The sequence below is a fragment of the Cotesia glomerata genome, linkage group LG3 (assembly GCF_020080835.1).
Source record: "Cotesia glomerata isolate CgM1 linkage group LG3, MPM_Cglom_v2.3, whole genome shotgun sequence".
NCBI lineage: Eukaryota > Metazoa > Arthropoda > Insecta > Hymenoptera > Braconidae > Cotesia > Cotesia glomerata.
In genome coordinates, this window is record NC_058160.1 from 2,647,502 (window position 1) to 2,662,613 (window position 15,112).

At 31.2% G+C, this 15,112-nt stretch overlaps 1 protein-coding gene across 21 annotated transcripts in view; it reads right to left on the reverse strand.

Moving 5' to 3' along the window:
• Window positions 1–15,112, reverse strand: part of LOC123262111 (forkhead box protein P1-like) — a 237,823-nt gene that overhangs the window by 33,725 nt on the left and 188,986 nt on the right. The window contains exon 1 of one of the 21 annotated variants that reach the window (XM_044724171.1): window positions 8,212–8,422. The exons of 19 other annotated variants lie outside the window; for them this stretch is intronic. In XM_044724171.1, coding sequence (XP_044580106.1) covers window positions 8,212–8,232 — 21 coding nt within the window. In that variant the 5' untranslated portion in view covers window positions 8,233–8,422. Of the gene's footprint in view, window positions 1–2,439; window positions 2,476–8,211; window positions 8,423–15,112 lie in introns of those variants that run through there. One more of the 21 variants, XM_044724173.1, reaches the window with a different exon arrangement.

The window sequence follows — 15,112 nt, forward strand, 5'->3', positions numbered from 1 at the left end:
AGCGCGTGAGGGATTTAGGGACCTTTAATGGAGAGACCGACCGAGCGTGATATCGTGCGAAAAAATGAAAAAATAAACCATAAGAGTTTGGTACTTTTTAGGCAGGCTTTTTGAAATTTATTTGGAGAAAAATTGTTTTTAGGTTTGTTGCAAAAATTTAATAACTTTTTGAAGTGAAACTTTTTTATCAACGTATGAGAGAAATTTTATAGCAATGTAAAAAAAAATCGTCACGATTTTCGGTTACGCGCCATGTTGTTTTTTTTTATCAAAGTTTAGTATAGCGACGTAAAGAATAAATCTAGTAAATATTATTAATTTTAAACACAATTAAAAAAACAAATTAAATAATAATTTAAAAATAAAATAAAAATATGTATACGTACATCTTTTTTAATTATTCGTTTCTAATGATTTGTTTATTCATTTTAAATTCTATAAAATCATTGCATGTCTGTAAGATCACTGTCATCATATAATTGTATTACTTAGATAGATAATTCCAATTATTTACTCATAACTTGTGTAATTGAGTAAGTTATTAAATATCTGCTTTGAATTATTTTTACTAAGTTATGACATGAAATATGAATATTAAAGTTCGTTATATAATTTTTGTAAACTGATTAACTAATTTTTAGATTAAATAATGGCATAGTCTAAATAATGACAACAATGGTAATTACGATGCGATCATAATTGATGAAATACAATAATTATAATAAGATCAATGATAAAATGAATTACTCATATTATTTGTATGCATGTCTATAATGCTAAAATAGCTTTAATTTAATACGGAAAAAATTTTTTTTCTTAAGCCTTATCTACCCAATTTCTATGAAGTTGTAAATAGTAGAAAAATAATATGTTATAAAGAAGTTTCACTTCTTACCTGTGTACTCTGATATACAAACATATTTTTTTTTTTTTTAATGGAGGGAAATATTGAATTTTACGCTAAAAAATTGGAAGTGAATTTTCACTCCTATCATTTAAAATACCGGAGAGATAAAATAAAATACTCTGCTTACAGAGTAAAACTAGAGTTTTTTTATTAGATTCTTTTATTTTTATTCAATAAAAAATGAAGAATTGACAAATTTTTATTTTCGTTAATATTGTCCTGTTTTTTATTTTTATTTAAAAGGAATTTACTCAATTTGGTTTTTGTTATTTGATTTAATTTTTATTATTAATTTTACAACTCATTTAAATTTATACTCTCATCGTCTTCCTGAAGAGTTATTAAAAAGAAAAAAAAACTGTATCATGTTTTTGACGTCGTAGTACTACATAAAAAGTATTACAGAATAAAGTTTGTGGATTTTAGTGTAAAGGAAAAATATAATAAAAATAAAATACTTTAGGATGTGAAATAAAATTTTAGAGTCGTAGAAAAAAATATAAGAAGCAAAGTGGAAATGTTATAGATCGAAATAGTAGTCTTGTATTCCTTGTAAACTTATTCGATGAATATATATACTCGCCGGGGCGAGGAGGTGAGACGGACTTAGAGCGAGAGCATCTTCAAAAATAGCCGAGTAGTAGTTCTAACGTAACCTATTCGTGTGTAGATTCCGGAAAATTATGGCCGATAAAGAAACAAATTTCGAATTCCGCCAACCGGGGCGTTACAGCGTTATTCTGCTTGTAGGATACAGGTTCACCCCTTCCCACCCCCAAACTCAACTACGGTTATTTTCGGTGGTTCTTTTATCTGTGGCGATCGCAACCCCTTGATTCCCTTATCCTCCTTCCTATTGAATAACATTCTCATACATGCTCGTAAAATAACCGAGAATTATTTTTCAGAGCTTTTTTTTTGTGTCTTAAATTATATGACAAAGCCAAAGGATTCAGTTGATATTATTTATAATCTAATTTGAGATATATGTATTGTGATGTTATCGCAATATTGAGAGCTACAAAGGGGCTTCATGTCGAGGGTCGTTATACTTCGGAATTTAATTGAATATTGGATATTGATATATAAGAATTATATAGCAGACACTCGAGCTTGTAGCAGAGATATTTATTTATAATCCTTGATATTTTATTAACTTTATTAGAGGCATAAATTTCATTTTTTTTAATCAGCAATAAAAATTATGAAGAAAATATTAAAATATTTGATTTTTTTTCTTTTAACAAATAAGAGCTTTGCCATAGTTATCATTTTAACAATATTTAATTTATTTCTTCAAATTTAAAAGTTACATTTGATATTTATTCAGTTTGACGATTATTTATATTTTTTTTGTCAAAAATTTTATTTTTTCTTACAATATTTTTGATCATTTAACACGAAAATGTTAAATATTAAATTGTAAGGATATTAAAAATTAAATTTTTTTTTTTTAATTTAAAATTTCTGAATAATAGTATTGACAGTTTCAATTCTTATGTCAGGTAATTATTGATTTAAAAATCTCTTACCGCCGTGATGACGAACGATATTATTGGCCCATTTGTTTCATAAACTCACCTGAAATCATACAAAAAAAAGAAAATTCTCATTAAAAGTGAGCAAGAGAAATGATTAAAGTTTTTGTGTAAAACTAAATAGAACAGAAGGTGTCACAAGCATTCATCTTTCATTTTTCACGCGGATAAATTTTTCTCGTGACCTAGCGGCAAAAAAGCCGATTTCTTTATCTGTCAAACTTTAAAATAAAACGAATATATATATTTATATTATAATTTTATTTGGACGGCAATTGATTTAGGCCGTAAGTGAATAAAAAGGCTGATAAATAAATGGGTAAAAAGGGCAGTTTATATGCAAGGACAGGGTCCAGTCAGTGGATATATATTTTTCAATATAGCCTTGTCCGGGCTGGAGAGTGAGGGTGAGGGTCTTGGTTCTTGGTCCAAGTCGCAGCTTCCAATATAATATAAGCTACCGAGTTGAGGCATCGGACGTTATTTTTTATCTTTATTAGATTGGCAGAGCATCCGCTAGTGAATAAGGTTCGACGTGCCTCGGATAGGATAAACGCACGCATGAATATCACCTACTATACGTGTACTCCCTTTTAGGATATATATATATATATATATTATTTTTTAAACCCCCTTGGCCAGCACCGGGATAGTTGGCTGTTAGGTAACACGTGCCACGTTTTATCGTCCACTTGGCAAATCTTCTCGGCTATTTTCAGAGAATCTATTTTATACACACCATAAAATTTATGTAGATCCCAACACTTGTCATTTAATTAAATTTTATTTTTTTTTACTACTTTATTTTATTTTTTTTTACATAAGACATACATTATTAATCTCGAAAAAATTTTACTTAATCATTTTTAGTCATCATGATTGAGAAAAAATTTTTCATCAATTTAAATAATTTTTTTTTATGATTATAATTTTGTTCTTTTTTTATTTTTATAATTTAAGGCTGAAAAATTGATGATAAAAAATCAAATAAAAATTTTTATTCTCTAAAAAAAATTAAGTTTTCCGAAAAAAAAAATTTTGAATCAAAAAATGGCTCTTAAGTCAATTAAATTTTTTTACAAGTCTAAAAAAAAATATCAAACTAATCATAAAAATTGTTTTCTTGAATGAAAAAATTAGTATTTTAGAGTAAAAAAGATCCTTTATTGAAAGAAATTAATTCCTTATAAAATTAATGAGAGTAATGACTAAAAATAAATACTAAATAAAATAAAAATTAAAAAATCTAAATTAATGAAGACGTAACGAGTGGGCGTAACTGTAGGCTAATGTGCGGAATAAATCTGCGGTAATAGTAAGTAATTTGGCCTATAAGTCGATAACAAATTGGGTTTGCCAACGGCAGTCCAGTAGGGTCGTAATGGCAGGCAACTGACCGGATCTATCCCCCTTTTCATTTCTCTTCTTACCCTTCTTCTACGTTCTCCGAAAATTTTCTCTCTTACTCTTTCGCTCCAGACCTTCATGTCCATCTCCTTTTCTGCGAGCAGTTACTACATCGTATTCATATTTCACAGACTTGTAATATACGAAAAGTTTTGTTTAAGCCATAAAGGCAAGGTGACCGTGAGTCTGCTCGCCGGAGAAAAGAAGGGAAAACCGGGGTAAGGGACTCCTGTCACGGGTGGGATAAAAGGGTGTGAGTTGGGAGGTTAAGTGATGGTAAGCGTAAGGGGAGTAGTCACCCTTCACTGGACACACCGAGTGCCAAATAATTCACGTTTCAGACTTCACGCTACACTTTTTATAAAGCGCTCTTTTTTCATTCCTTTTCATACATCACCAGTGGAATATTTCTTCAATGGTCAGGCCAGCTGTATATTAACATCAACATCAATATAATATCGTTGTATAAATTTTATAGTTCAAATTATTACATTCAATAATATTCCGAGGAAAGTTACACTGAGCTTGAGAATTTGAGACAAGAAATTGTTCAAGTAAACATCAGGTTGTCTTTAAAATAATTTTACGAACATTGACTTTAAAGTGCACAGAAAGAAAAATTTCTTGACTGGAGAACAAAATTCTTTGCTCAAGAAAATTTTTGGGTGCCTGAAGGAAGATCGAAGTTATGTTGACCGAAGTAAAAATTTTTCTTGAAATTTTATTCTTGGTGGAAGTCATTTTTTCTTAATTAAAATTATCATAAATATTTGATACAATAAATTTCTATATTTGATCAAGATTTTTAGATACTTTAGGGTAGCAGCGTCACCTACTTCAGCTGAGAAAAAAATTTTCTAACCTTGAGAAAATTTTTCTCTTGAATATTTGATACCCATTTTATATTATTTTAGCGTGCAATTATACATATTGAATGAAAAAAAATGATGAAATATTATTTGATCTTCCCATTTGACATGTTAATCAATAAAAATATTAATGAAAATTAACTTCTATCTTTATATTTAATTTTTTGGAGCAAAAGAGAAATTTTTTCAAGACAAGAAAATTTTTTTCTATCAAGAACTAAATTTTTTGGAGCAAGAGACTGAATTTTCTCAAAACAATAAGATTTTCTTGACTTAAATAAATTTTCTTGGATCAAGATACGCATTACTTAAAGCAAGAGAATTAATTTTGTTGGAATAAGTGAAATTTCTTATGTCAAAAAAATATATTTTTTTCGCTCAAGAAAATAATTGGGAAGAGAAATATTTTCTTGGCTCAAGAGAACCTTTTTTTCTGTGTGGATAATTTTTCATAAGTGTTTTAATTGATGATGAAATAATTATAATATTGAAGTTTTAAAATGATTTTATTTGAAATTTGAAAAATAGAAAAACAATTTTTTTTTACTAATTGGCGTTATAGTGAAAATTTTTTGGACTATTCTGGTGCAAGCTCTAAACGTGCTGCATTTATCACTCTTTTTCTATTAACGTGAAAAAAAAATGCTTTTCATTTCTGACTTATACATAACAAAGATAAACCTTAAAAAGTATTAAATTAATAATAATGTAAGCTCATTATAAAATAAGTTCAAATTTAAGATAATCTAAAATAACTCAATATTTTAATTCTACATCATATCTTTCAAAATATTAAAAAAATTCAGTTTTTTGAAATTTCTAATAAAATTTTTTCCTTAAGCCTTCATCTAAATTCACATTTAATATTTTAAAAAATTTTCCGACCGAGAAAAAGCCACTTTAAAATTTGTATAGAAACTTATCATAAAATCGGAAAATTTGGTGGCTAGGGTGAGAAATGTCGAAATAAAAAATAAGAGGGTTGAAGATTGTGGCGGTACATAATGTATATCGACGTATAGATGTATTCAGTAGGTCTTCGGTCTGTGTAAAGTGTATAATATGTAGTGTGTAGTGTATAGTGTATAATATTCGAAATGATATTTGGTCCATTTCCATTTGTAGCACGTGGCACGCGTTTACAGTTCGCACCTACTTCTATTCGGCATCACACAGCCGGGAACGATCCCCTTTTTACTTGGTCCCTTCGTCCAAGCTTCAAGCTGCTTTTTACCCCTCGACCCCTTCCCATGCCGCCCTATTGGCCCTCCACTTCGCTAATGGACACGCAAGCTATGCAAAAGAGCTTCTCTTGACCTTAGAATAAGTAAATTATCCGCGGGATTTTTCTTCTCAACCTGTAATCATGCCCCAATTTTTTTTTTAAATTATTGTTATTATCATTACACTGAAAAAAAAGTTTTCTGCTTGGCACCATGTACTGTATTGTAACGAGTGTATATTTTTTTTTTAATATTTAAATCATTTTTTAAAAAAAAGGATTCACTAAAACAAAATTAAAGTAAAAGTTCCAGGATAAAGGAAGTGGGAGTGAGTGGGAGTAAAACGCCACAGTTTTAAGTGAGCACGAGTGCTTCTAGCTAAACAAATATGTACTCACATACTCATTCACCTATCCCCTCCCCTTTCCTTTCTGTCGGCTCTGTTCTCTATACAAACTACTGGACTCACTATCAACTACTCGGTGAACCTTTTAAAGGCCAGACTCGGCTGTTTTCCCCTTTTTTCTTTTGCACTAAAATAAACCACTCTATAAATAGTTTTCCGCTAATACGGCTGTTATTAATATTTAATAATCCTACTGTCCCCGTAATTATATGCTAAGACCTATAACAAACATATCCGCTGGAGAAAAATTTTTTAAAAATAATAAACTCCACAAAGAAAGTAGAAATGTTTTATATTTCTTTATACTCTGATAAAAAATTTATTTAATTCGAAAAAAAAATATTTTTAACCGAGATATTTTTTATTGGTTGATTCAAGACAAAGATTTTTTTTCCTCTTTAAGGAGGTTCGAGCGAATCTAATGTTAAAAATAATTTCCAACTTTGAGCTTTGAAATTAAGTATACGTATAAATAAATACGTCATTTATCTAATCTCAAAATTTAAAAAAGATTCACCGTTTAGTTACTTAGATATTAAATTTTAAAAATCACATATTTTATCTCCTTATACACGGGCTCTTATGGCGGACAAACTTTTGTCGAGACTTTAATTATTTTTTTCAATATTAACCTCCCAACTTTAACGGATAAAAAACAATACACAAGAAACTTGAATTATTGCAAAATATAAAAACAATTTAATAATAATATATTACCGGTATAATTTTTGAAATATTTAAAGTTAAATTTTATGTTTGTAACTCGTTTATCGTCAGCTATTTATTCGAATAAAGATTTGACAATATCGCATCAACAGCTGAGAAAAAAGAAAAGGATAGAAATATAGTTACAGAGAGAGAAATGGGTATAATCAAGCGCGCTATTGCCAAATCTGTTTATTTATTCCGACAAGTAATAAATACCAAAGTCATTTTACTACTTTACTTTATTAAATAAGTAAAAATCATCAATTATTAAATTGTTTAAATTATTTTAAATTAAAATAAAGAATTTTTACGAATATTGGGAAGACTAAAATTAAAAAAAAATTTCAACGTTATTTTGACTCATTAGTTACGCTCGAACTTCCTTAATAAAGTCGATTTTTTTTTATCGCTGCAGAAAAAATTCTCAGAATATGCCTCAGGAAATAATAGAATAAATATTGAACATTTTTTTGGTTTTTGCTATCCCGTGTATCGATATCAAGTCAAATGTTTTTCTCTGCAATATATCGGATGATGTATGTCGAGAAGTATGAGAAGGTTCAAGCTCCTGAGTATTGAGAAAAAAGATAAAGAAACAAATCAAGCTGAAGAAGTAGTGGATATCAAGCATCGGGTGATTTGTCACGTCTGTTACTCCAGAAACTAATCCGTGGAACATCCTTTAGTTTTTTTTTACCCGAGGGCTGTCATATCGAGTTTCTGATGGCAAAAAGGCGGACAATATTTATATGATAAATTTTTTTTTATTATAAATAAATAAATAAATAAATTTGAAATTATTTTTTAAATTTAAATTTGCGGGAAAAATTTAGCGGAATTTTCGCAATACGTGCAAGCAGTTGGACGACAGACACGCGACTACCGAAATATAGAGGACAAATAGGGTGAGCGTTGAGCTTTTGGCATTTCTCCGTGCTGTAGCCTACACAATTTCGCTATTCGCTCATACTCATTCGAACAGATGAGAGAGAGAGAGAGAGAGAGAAAGTTTAGTATACTGTAGTGAAGTTTATGTTGTATATTGCGAGTATGCCCCACCGACGGTACAAATGCGAAGCGTCGGCGCCCGAATGACGATACACACTGTATATAATACTATACACAAAGTTAAGCTCTACTCCGGCAATCTCACCCAATTCTCGTAGCTTTTCATCAGTGCGTGCTACGCGCTTCGTTCAATAGCACGCACTTTGTCGACTCGCCAGTTTTATTTCCACAAATGGCCACCAAATGTCATGCACTTTTATTTACCACCTTTTTTATTGCACACACTCAAAGTCACTTGTCAAAATATTTTTTTATTTAGCTCACGAGAATCTCGTAAAAGCTTGCGATTTTTCAATAAATTTCAATTAGTTCTTAAAACTCACAAAAAAACTAAAAAAAAATTTTTTTTAATGTCAGCTTGTAATATTTTCAAACACTTTTTAAAATTAAATAAAATTTACGAAATTAAATCATCAATGTTCACTTTTAATTTCAAAATAAAAAATAAAAAAAAATTTATAATTTCTGTATTGAATTTTAATTTTTCACTTTTAAATCCACCAAAAAATCAAAAATTCGAGTCAGTATTCACTTTTAAAAAATTCAATATAAATCTCAAAACTATTTTACTAAAAGACTTTAAAATTAAAGTCATGAAAAAATCCAATGTGTCACTGTCATATCACTTGTTTCACTTAAAATCACATAAACAATCACAGATACAGCACTAAATACCCTAAACAATTAAAAAATATTAAGAACAACAACCAAACAAAAATATTAACAAGCAATAAACAGAGCACTGCATCATGTCTTGTTTATCTCCCAAGGTTCGATGCAACGAATGATCATAGTGGCAGCAACATGCCCGAGAGTGGGGATCCTCCGAACAGAATGCACGAGAGAAAGAGCGAGAGAGAAAGATGCCCGTGGGTAAAAACCCGGGTGCGAGGGAGACAAGAAAAGAAAGGCCAAAGCAAAAGCAAATGAGCGAGAAATAGCTTCAAGTGGGAGAGAGATATCCTAGGTATAGGATCTGGTGTGTATAGGGGTGAAAGGGAGCAGTCGTGTCGAAGCCCCTCAAAAGCACAAGGGAGGGAAGCTCCCCAACCCCTTTCCGAAGCTTTCCATACAGATACAGAATACACACATATATATCTTCGCTCTTATTTTCTTGATGTGTCTTAGCGTGATAAATTAGTGAGTCTGGTCATGTGACTTAGACTTAGACTAAAACCTACCGAGTATATCAATTCCCACAAAATAGAGTAGACAAAATATGTTTAGCCCGAAAGTATAAACAGGTCTGTACGACGGCTGTACAGAAACTCTGCCCGGAATCACCAGAAGAGAGGCGACAGGGCTGACTAGGAAAAGTGGGTAGTGGAAGGGCGAGTTGCTGTGTTGTGTCGGATGCTACCGGGTACCAAGTACTTGTTGTTGAGATGCCAGCAGGGGGTGAGCTTGCAGCAGCAGAATCAGTACCAGCAATAAGCGATCCTGGAAGGGCGTGCAATGTTGGATGTTGGGTTGCTACAACAGCCACCAATATATATCTATACATGCATGATAGATAAATAAGGACGGAAAATGTTCATTTGCAGAATGTGTGTTGTTGTAGTTGTTGCACCAGTAGTAGTACCAGTGCCAGTAGTCGTAAAGGGGGTGGTGGCTTCTGAAATGGCCTTGCGCAGGCTACCAAGATCTCCAGAGAAGGAGAACGCTCTGTTCTGGAAGGGAGGATCACCGGTTACAGTAGTACGCCTCTAAACAGCTTGGCTGATGCGCGAAACACAACTATTGCCCTCGAACTTGTAGTTATTATTATAATTACTATGATAATAATGATAATTACTGATTTTGAGCGAGGTACGGCTGACCAAACGGCGACTATTTCACTGGTTACTGTTCAATTGGGACCGAAGATTGATTCGCGGAGCGAACTTGGATGCACACTCGCAGGTTTTCATACTGGCCTGTTTTCATGGCCTGAGACAATAATGCAATATTTAGCTATAATGTAGATAAGTTTGGAGCGATGGTGGGGATTTAGCTAGTACAAGTGGGTAAGTGAACACGACAAAGGGCTTTGCTACCAGGCATCCACTTCCACCCTACCCCCCTCCCTCCCCCCAGCCAGACGAAACCATCACCAAGGTCTCCCACTCCCCTGAGCTATCTCCATCTTTGTACAGAGAAGACACTCAAAGCTGGGTAGTATGACGTGTCTCCCTTGCACGTAACGGTGCATGTTCCGGCCGAATAGAAGCTTTCTGCAAAGCTTTCTGCTGTTATGTCACGGGAGAAACAAGGCTGGAGATATAGGGGCGGGTGTTGTGTGGTGGGGGTGGGTAGGCGGCGCTGGAGCTGAGTGGGGCGGCTTCTGGCGCATTTGGATATATCTATGCATTTATGTATATATGTGTGTATGGATATACGTATGATATATAATATGTAACATGTACAATAACATTTAGCAGTGATGTATATTTATAGATAGATATCAACAGTCGGCATGTATGCGAGTATGTAGTTAAGGGACACCACTGCTGGCAGGTGATGCTCATGACAGAATGAGAACTGTTGGATTTATCAATAGTTATTTAATATTTATCGGGATATTTTACAATATTTAACGGACCAACAGCGCTAAGTAAATTTATTTAATGTTTCTATTAGTAGATGCCCCGGATTTCGCGTTCGGGCTTGGATTATTATATTGTTCGGGATAAAATTGATAGGACATTCTCTCTACGAGAGATGTTAATAATTCACCGGTGCATTGAGAGCTATATTTATTATTCATTCAACAGACGAACATATTGGAGGTTGACGACTCTTTTGTTATATGTCATCGACATTGTTGGTTTTATTTCGGGATTTTTTGGGGAGAAGGGCTGTCTTATGCTATCTGGAAGCTTTGGAATTTTTTTATCAGGGGAATTAAGGCTCTTAAAAAGTTTGAGAGGAAAATTAGGTTGGAAATGGGAAATTGACCTATTTTTTTTTTTTTCAATAAAAAATTTTACTTGATTCAAGAAAAAATTCTTGGATAAAAAAATTAATTTTGAAGAAATCTTGTATGCAACAGAAAAATTATTCTATCAAAAAAATATACTTAAATCAAGAACAATTTATTTATTAAAAAATTTTTTTTACTTCCAAAGTAAAGAATTTTTTTCTTAAATCAGGTTAATTTTCTTATCAGTATTGTAAATTGTACAAGTTAAATTTTTTTTCTGGTAAATAAATATATGTTTCAACTAAATTATACCAATGGATGTAATTATTCATTTGTTTAAAATAAAGAATTGATCCGTGATAAAAACAGCGAAGAAATAATCAGTACAACGCTTATTTTTCATACATGTTAAACATTCAAGACTTTGCCATTACTTATGTATGTACTTAAAGTGTCTGAGAGGTTTGACATCTTTTAATGTTTCATTTAGAATCTTAAAATAAGAATTTATTTAAATAATGTTTGACAGAAATTCAAGAACAGAAGATTTTAAATAAATTCTATTAGTCCAGATTTAAAATGAAAATTTCACTTCAGCTTTTTCAACTTATCTCTGTTAATGTTTCTTTATTAAAATATCAATTGGAGAGCTAAAAATTAATGATTTCGGTCATTTAATTTTTTCTTTGAATGAAAATTTTTATAAAATGCCCCATTGATGTGTCTATAGTCTGTGTATAATTTACAAATACAGACGGATAATTTTTAACAGCAAAGAGAAATTTAAGTAGAGAAGCATTGTAAAATAAATTGGTAGCACTTTAGCTGGGACTTGAGCCAACGACGGTCTCAGTCGGTGGAGGAGGGGGGGGGAGGGCATAATGGAACACTGCACTTATAAGTGAAGATTATTTAGTGTTCCGTAGTATATATATTTGTACAGACAGATAATTTTATTGATGGAACCGAAAAATAAATATTGTGTTCGTCTAGGTGCAGTAGATTGGCGGGTCGCGGGTGGTGGGTGGCGGGGCGTTTTCAGCCAATAAGCGGCCTCGAGGACAGAGAGACAATTCAAATGTCCAATAACAAACGTCTTTTGTTGTTTAAGTAAACGTAGTTTTTAGTTTCGTCGGTGGAAGGTGGAAGGTGGTAGTTGAATGTTTGTGTGCCTACCACCTCTAGGAGTTTCTTGGCCACCCCTTTCAGTTATATCCCAGGCACCGCGCAGCCTCTACTCGCTCAGACTCTTTTGTTACTCTTTTTTAGTTTCTATACAACATTCGGTTATTTTCTCAGGCTCCTTCTTCTTATTCGCCATCTTTTGCTGGGTTATCATTTTTTTACTTAAACATTTTTCTTTAGCAACCCCTTCATCGCTCGCCCAACCGTCAACATATTAAAATGGCCTGCGCAATGCTGAGTTAGCTTTCTTCTTTCACGTCTCGTCGAGAAAAGGAACGAGTATAAAATAATAAAAAAAATCTCAGATGAACTGATCTTTATGTGAGGTTTTATCATTTGCATGCGGTGCACTCTTTTAGTGTTTTTTACTTTTTTTATTTTTTATTACTCTTAAAAGGTTATAATAATAATAATAATAATAATAATAATAATATTATATATTTACGATAAGAAATTAGTAAATATAAATTTACATTTATTGTTTATTCGTTTCCTTATTTAAAAAAATTTTTTTTTTTTAATTCTTACAAAAAATTTATTTGTATTCTTAATAAATTAAGTACAAATATTTCGGTAAATTTTTGCAGAATTATTTTAAGATGAACGAAATTAGTCTAAAATTTTGCTAAATTGATAAAAAAATAAAATTAATTTAAGAAAAATAAACTTAAACCGAGAATATCATCTCAAAAAATTCTTTTGTCTTAAATAAAAAAAAAAAAAAATTCTTTAACTAATAAAAAGAATTATCGATTCAAGTAAATTTTACTTGATTTAAAAATTTTTATTTTTCATTCGAGTTATAAAAGGTTATAATAATTATAATAATATTATATATTTCAACGATAAGAAATTAGTAAATATTAGTTAACATTTATTTTTTATTTGTTCTCTTATTTAAAAAAATTTTTTCTTTTTTTTTATTTTTACAAAAAATTTCTTTGTATTCTTAATAAATTAAGTACAAATATTTCGGTAAATTTTAGTAGAATTATTTTAAGATGAACGGAATTAGTCTAAAATTTTGCTAAATTGATAAGAAAAAAATAAAATTAATTCAAGAAAAATAAACTTGAACCGAGAATATCATTTCAAAAAATTCTGTTGTCTTAAATAAAAAAAAAATAAAATTCTTCAAGTAATACAAAGAATTATCGATTTAAGTAAATTTTACTTGATTTAAAAATTTTCATTTTTTATTCGAGTTGATAAAAATTTTATCTTGGTTCAAAGTTTTATTTCTTGAACACTGACAGAAGGATTTCTTAGTATTTAAAAAGATTTCTTTGTATTTAAGAAATCATTTCTTAAACATCATTTCTTAGTATTTAAAAAATATTTCTTAAGTACAAAGAAATATTTCTTAAATATTAAGAAATATAACTACTAAGAAATATTTCTTAAATACAAAGAAATATTTTTTAAATGCTAAGAAATGATTTCTTAAATACAAAGAAATCTTCTTAAATGCTAAGAAATCCTTCTATCAGTGAATGATATTCATTTCTTTATAAATTCACTACAAGATCTCATAGGGTTAAAGATCGTAAATAAATAATGCATCGAATAATTAAAGTAATAGTTTTTAAAATTTTCCTTAAATATAATTACAATTTACATTTAATATCTCCTTATATAAGATAAAAATAAACTCTCTCTCCTTTTCAAACCCCTTAAATTTTCCAAAACATATATAACCTTTTCCAAAGCTTATTTCAACTAATTTCTCAGCAAATTTGAATTAATAAAATGATAATTAACAATACGAGACCTACATAGTCTCCTTAATCCACTTTAAATAATTCAGTCACTTAAATATATTAACACCCGTTGAATTTAACGTTGAAGTTCTTGAATAATGGATAAATATGGATGTTATTTTTAAAAATAGCAATTTGGAGAAGCGTAAAAGCGAGCGTGTCAAAGATTAACCGTAGAATTAGTTACGAGAGTAGCGTAAAAAAGTAAATTGAAATAAGTACCGGTGAATAGTACATGGAAAATCGAAGGTGCGTATAAGAGACTTTTATACTCAGTAGGATTGGTTTGGACTTGTACCGGAAAATATATAGACAAAAGTATAAGTATGTATGACAGTAGCCCAGGAGCAGCGAAAATATAAGGCTTGAAGGGAGTCGAGGACGCGGTGGCAAAATTGAAATTTCTCCGCTCGAGTGGCGACGCAGCAACTCATAAAAAGTTTAAACGTTACGTTTCAGTGGGGTGTGGGAGCGTTGCCTCCAGTTTTTTTTCCCAATATAAACTGAACTCTCTTCTCGCCCAGCCGGCGATTGACTGGATTCTCTTGAGCAAAACCAACCTCTTGATTCGGAAAAAATAAAAGCGACAGCAACTTTTTTCTGTTCTTTCGATCTCTAGATGGAGACTCTTCATTCCCAGAATGAACTCTCACCCCTCAGGAGCCTCTCCTACACTTGTTCCTATCACATTTATTTCTCTCTTGATTCTCTTTGCTCTCTCAATGGCAGCGCCACCCCTCGGGATGCTTACGGCTGGCAACTTTTGCCCCGCGAGAAATTAGGGGCTTACTTTTCTGGGGCTCTCATCTGTCTCCCTCTCCTCATTTGTTTGTCTTCTCTATCACTCGATTGCTAAAGAACGGGACTAACCGGGTGAGCGACTATGTTATATTATATATGTACGCAGACGATATTCCATCCTGAGCAACGCTGACTCCTGTTTGCCGATATGCTGATGTAATTATTGTAGTAGACCACTCACTCCGATTAAAATATTTTATTTGCTTTCCCTTGTTCGCTACTTTCTTCATTCAACAATCACTATATTGATATTTCATTAATTGATGTTCATAATATTACATTCATTTTATATTGTATAAGTTCGCTTTATCAAAAATTTTTATGGTTAATTTCAAAAT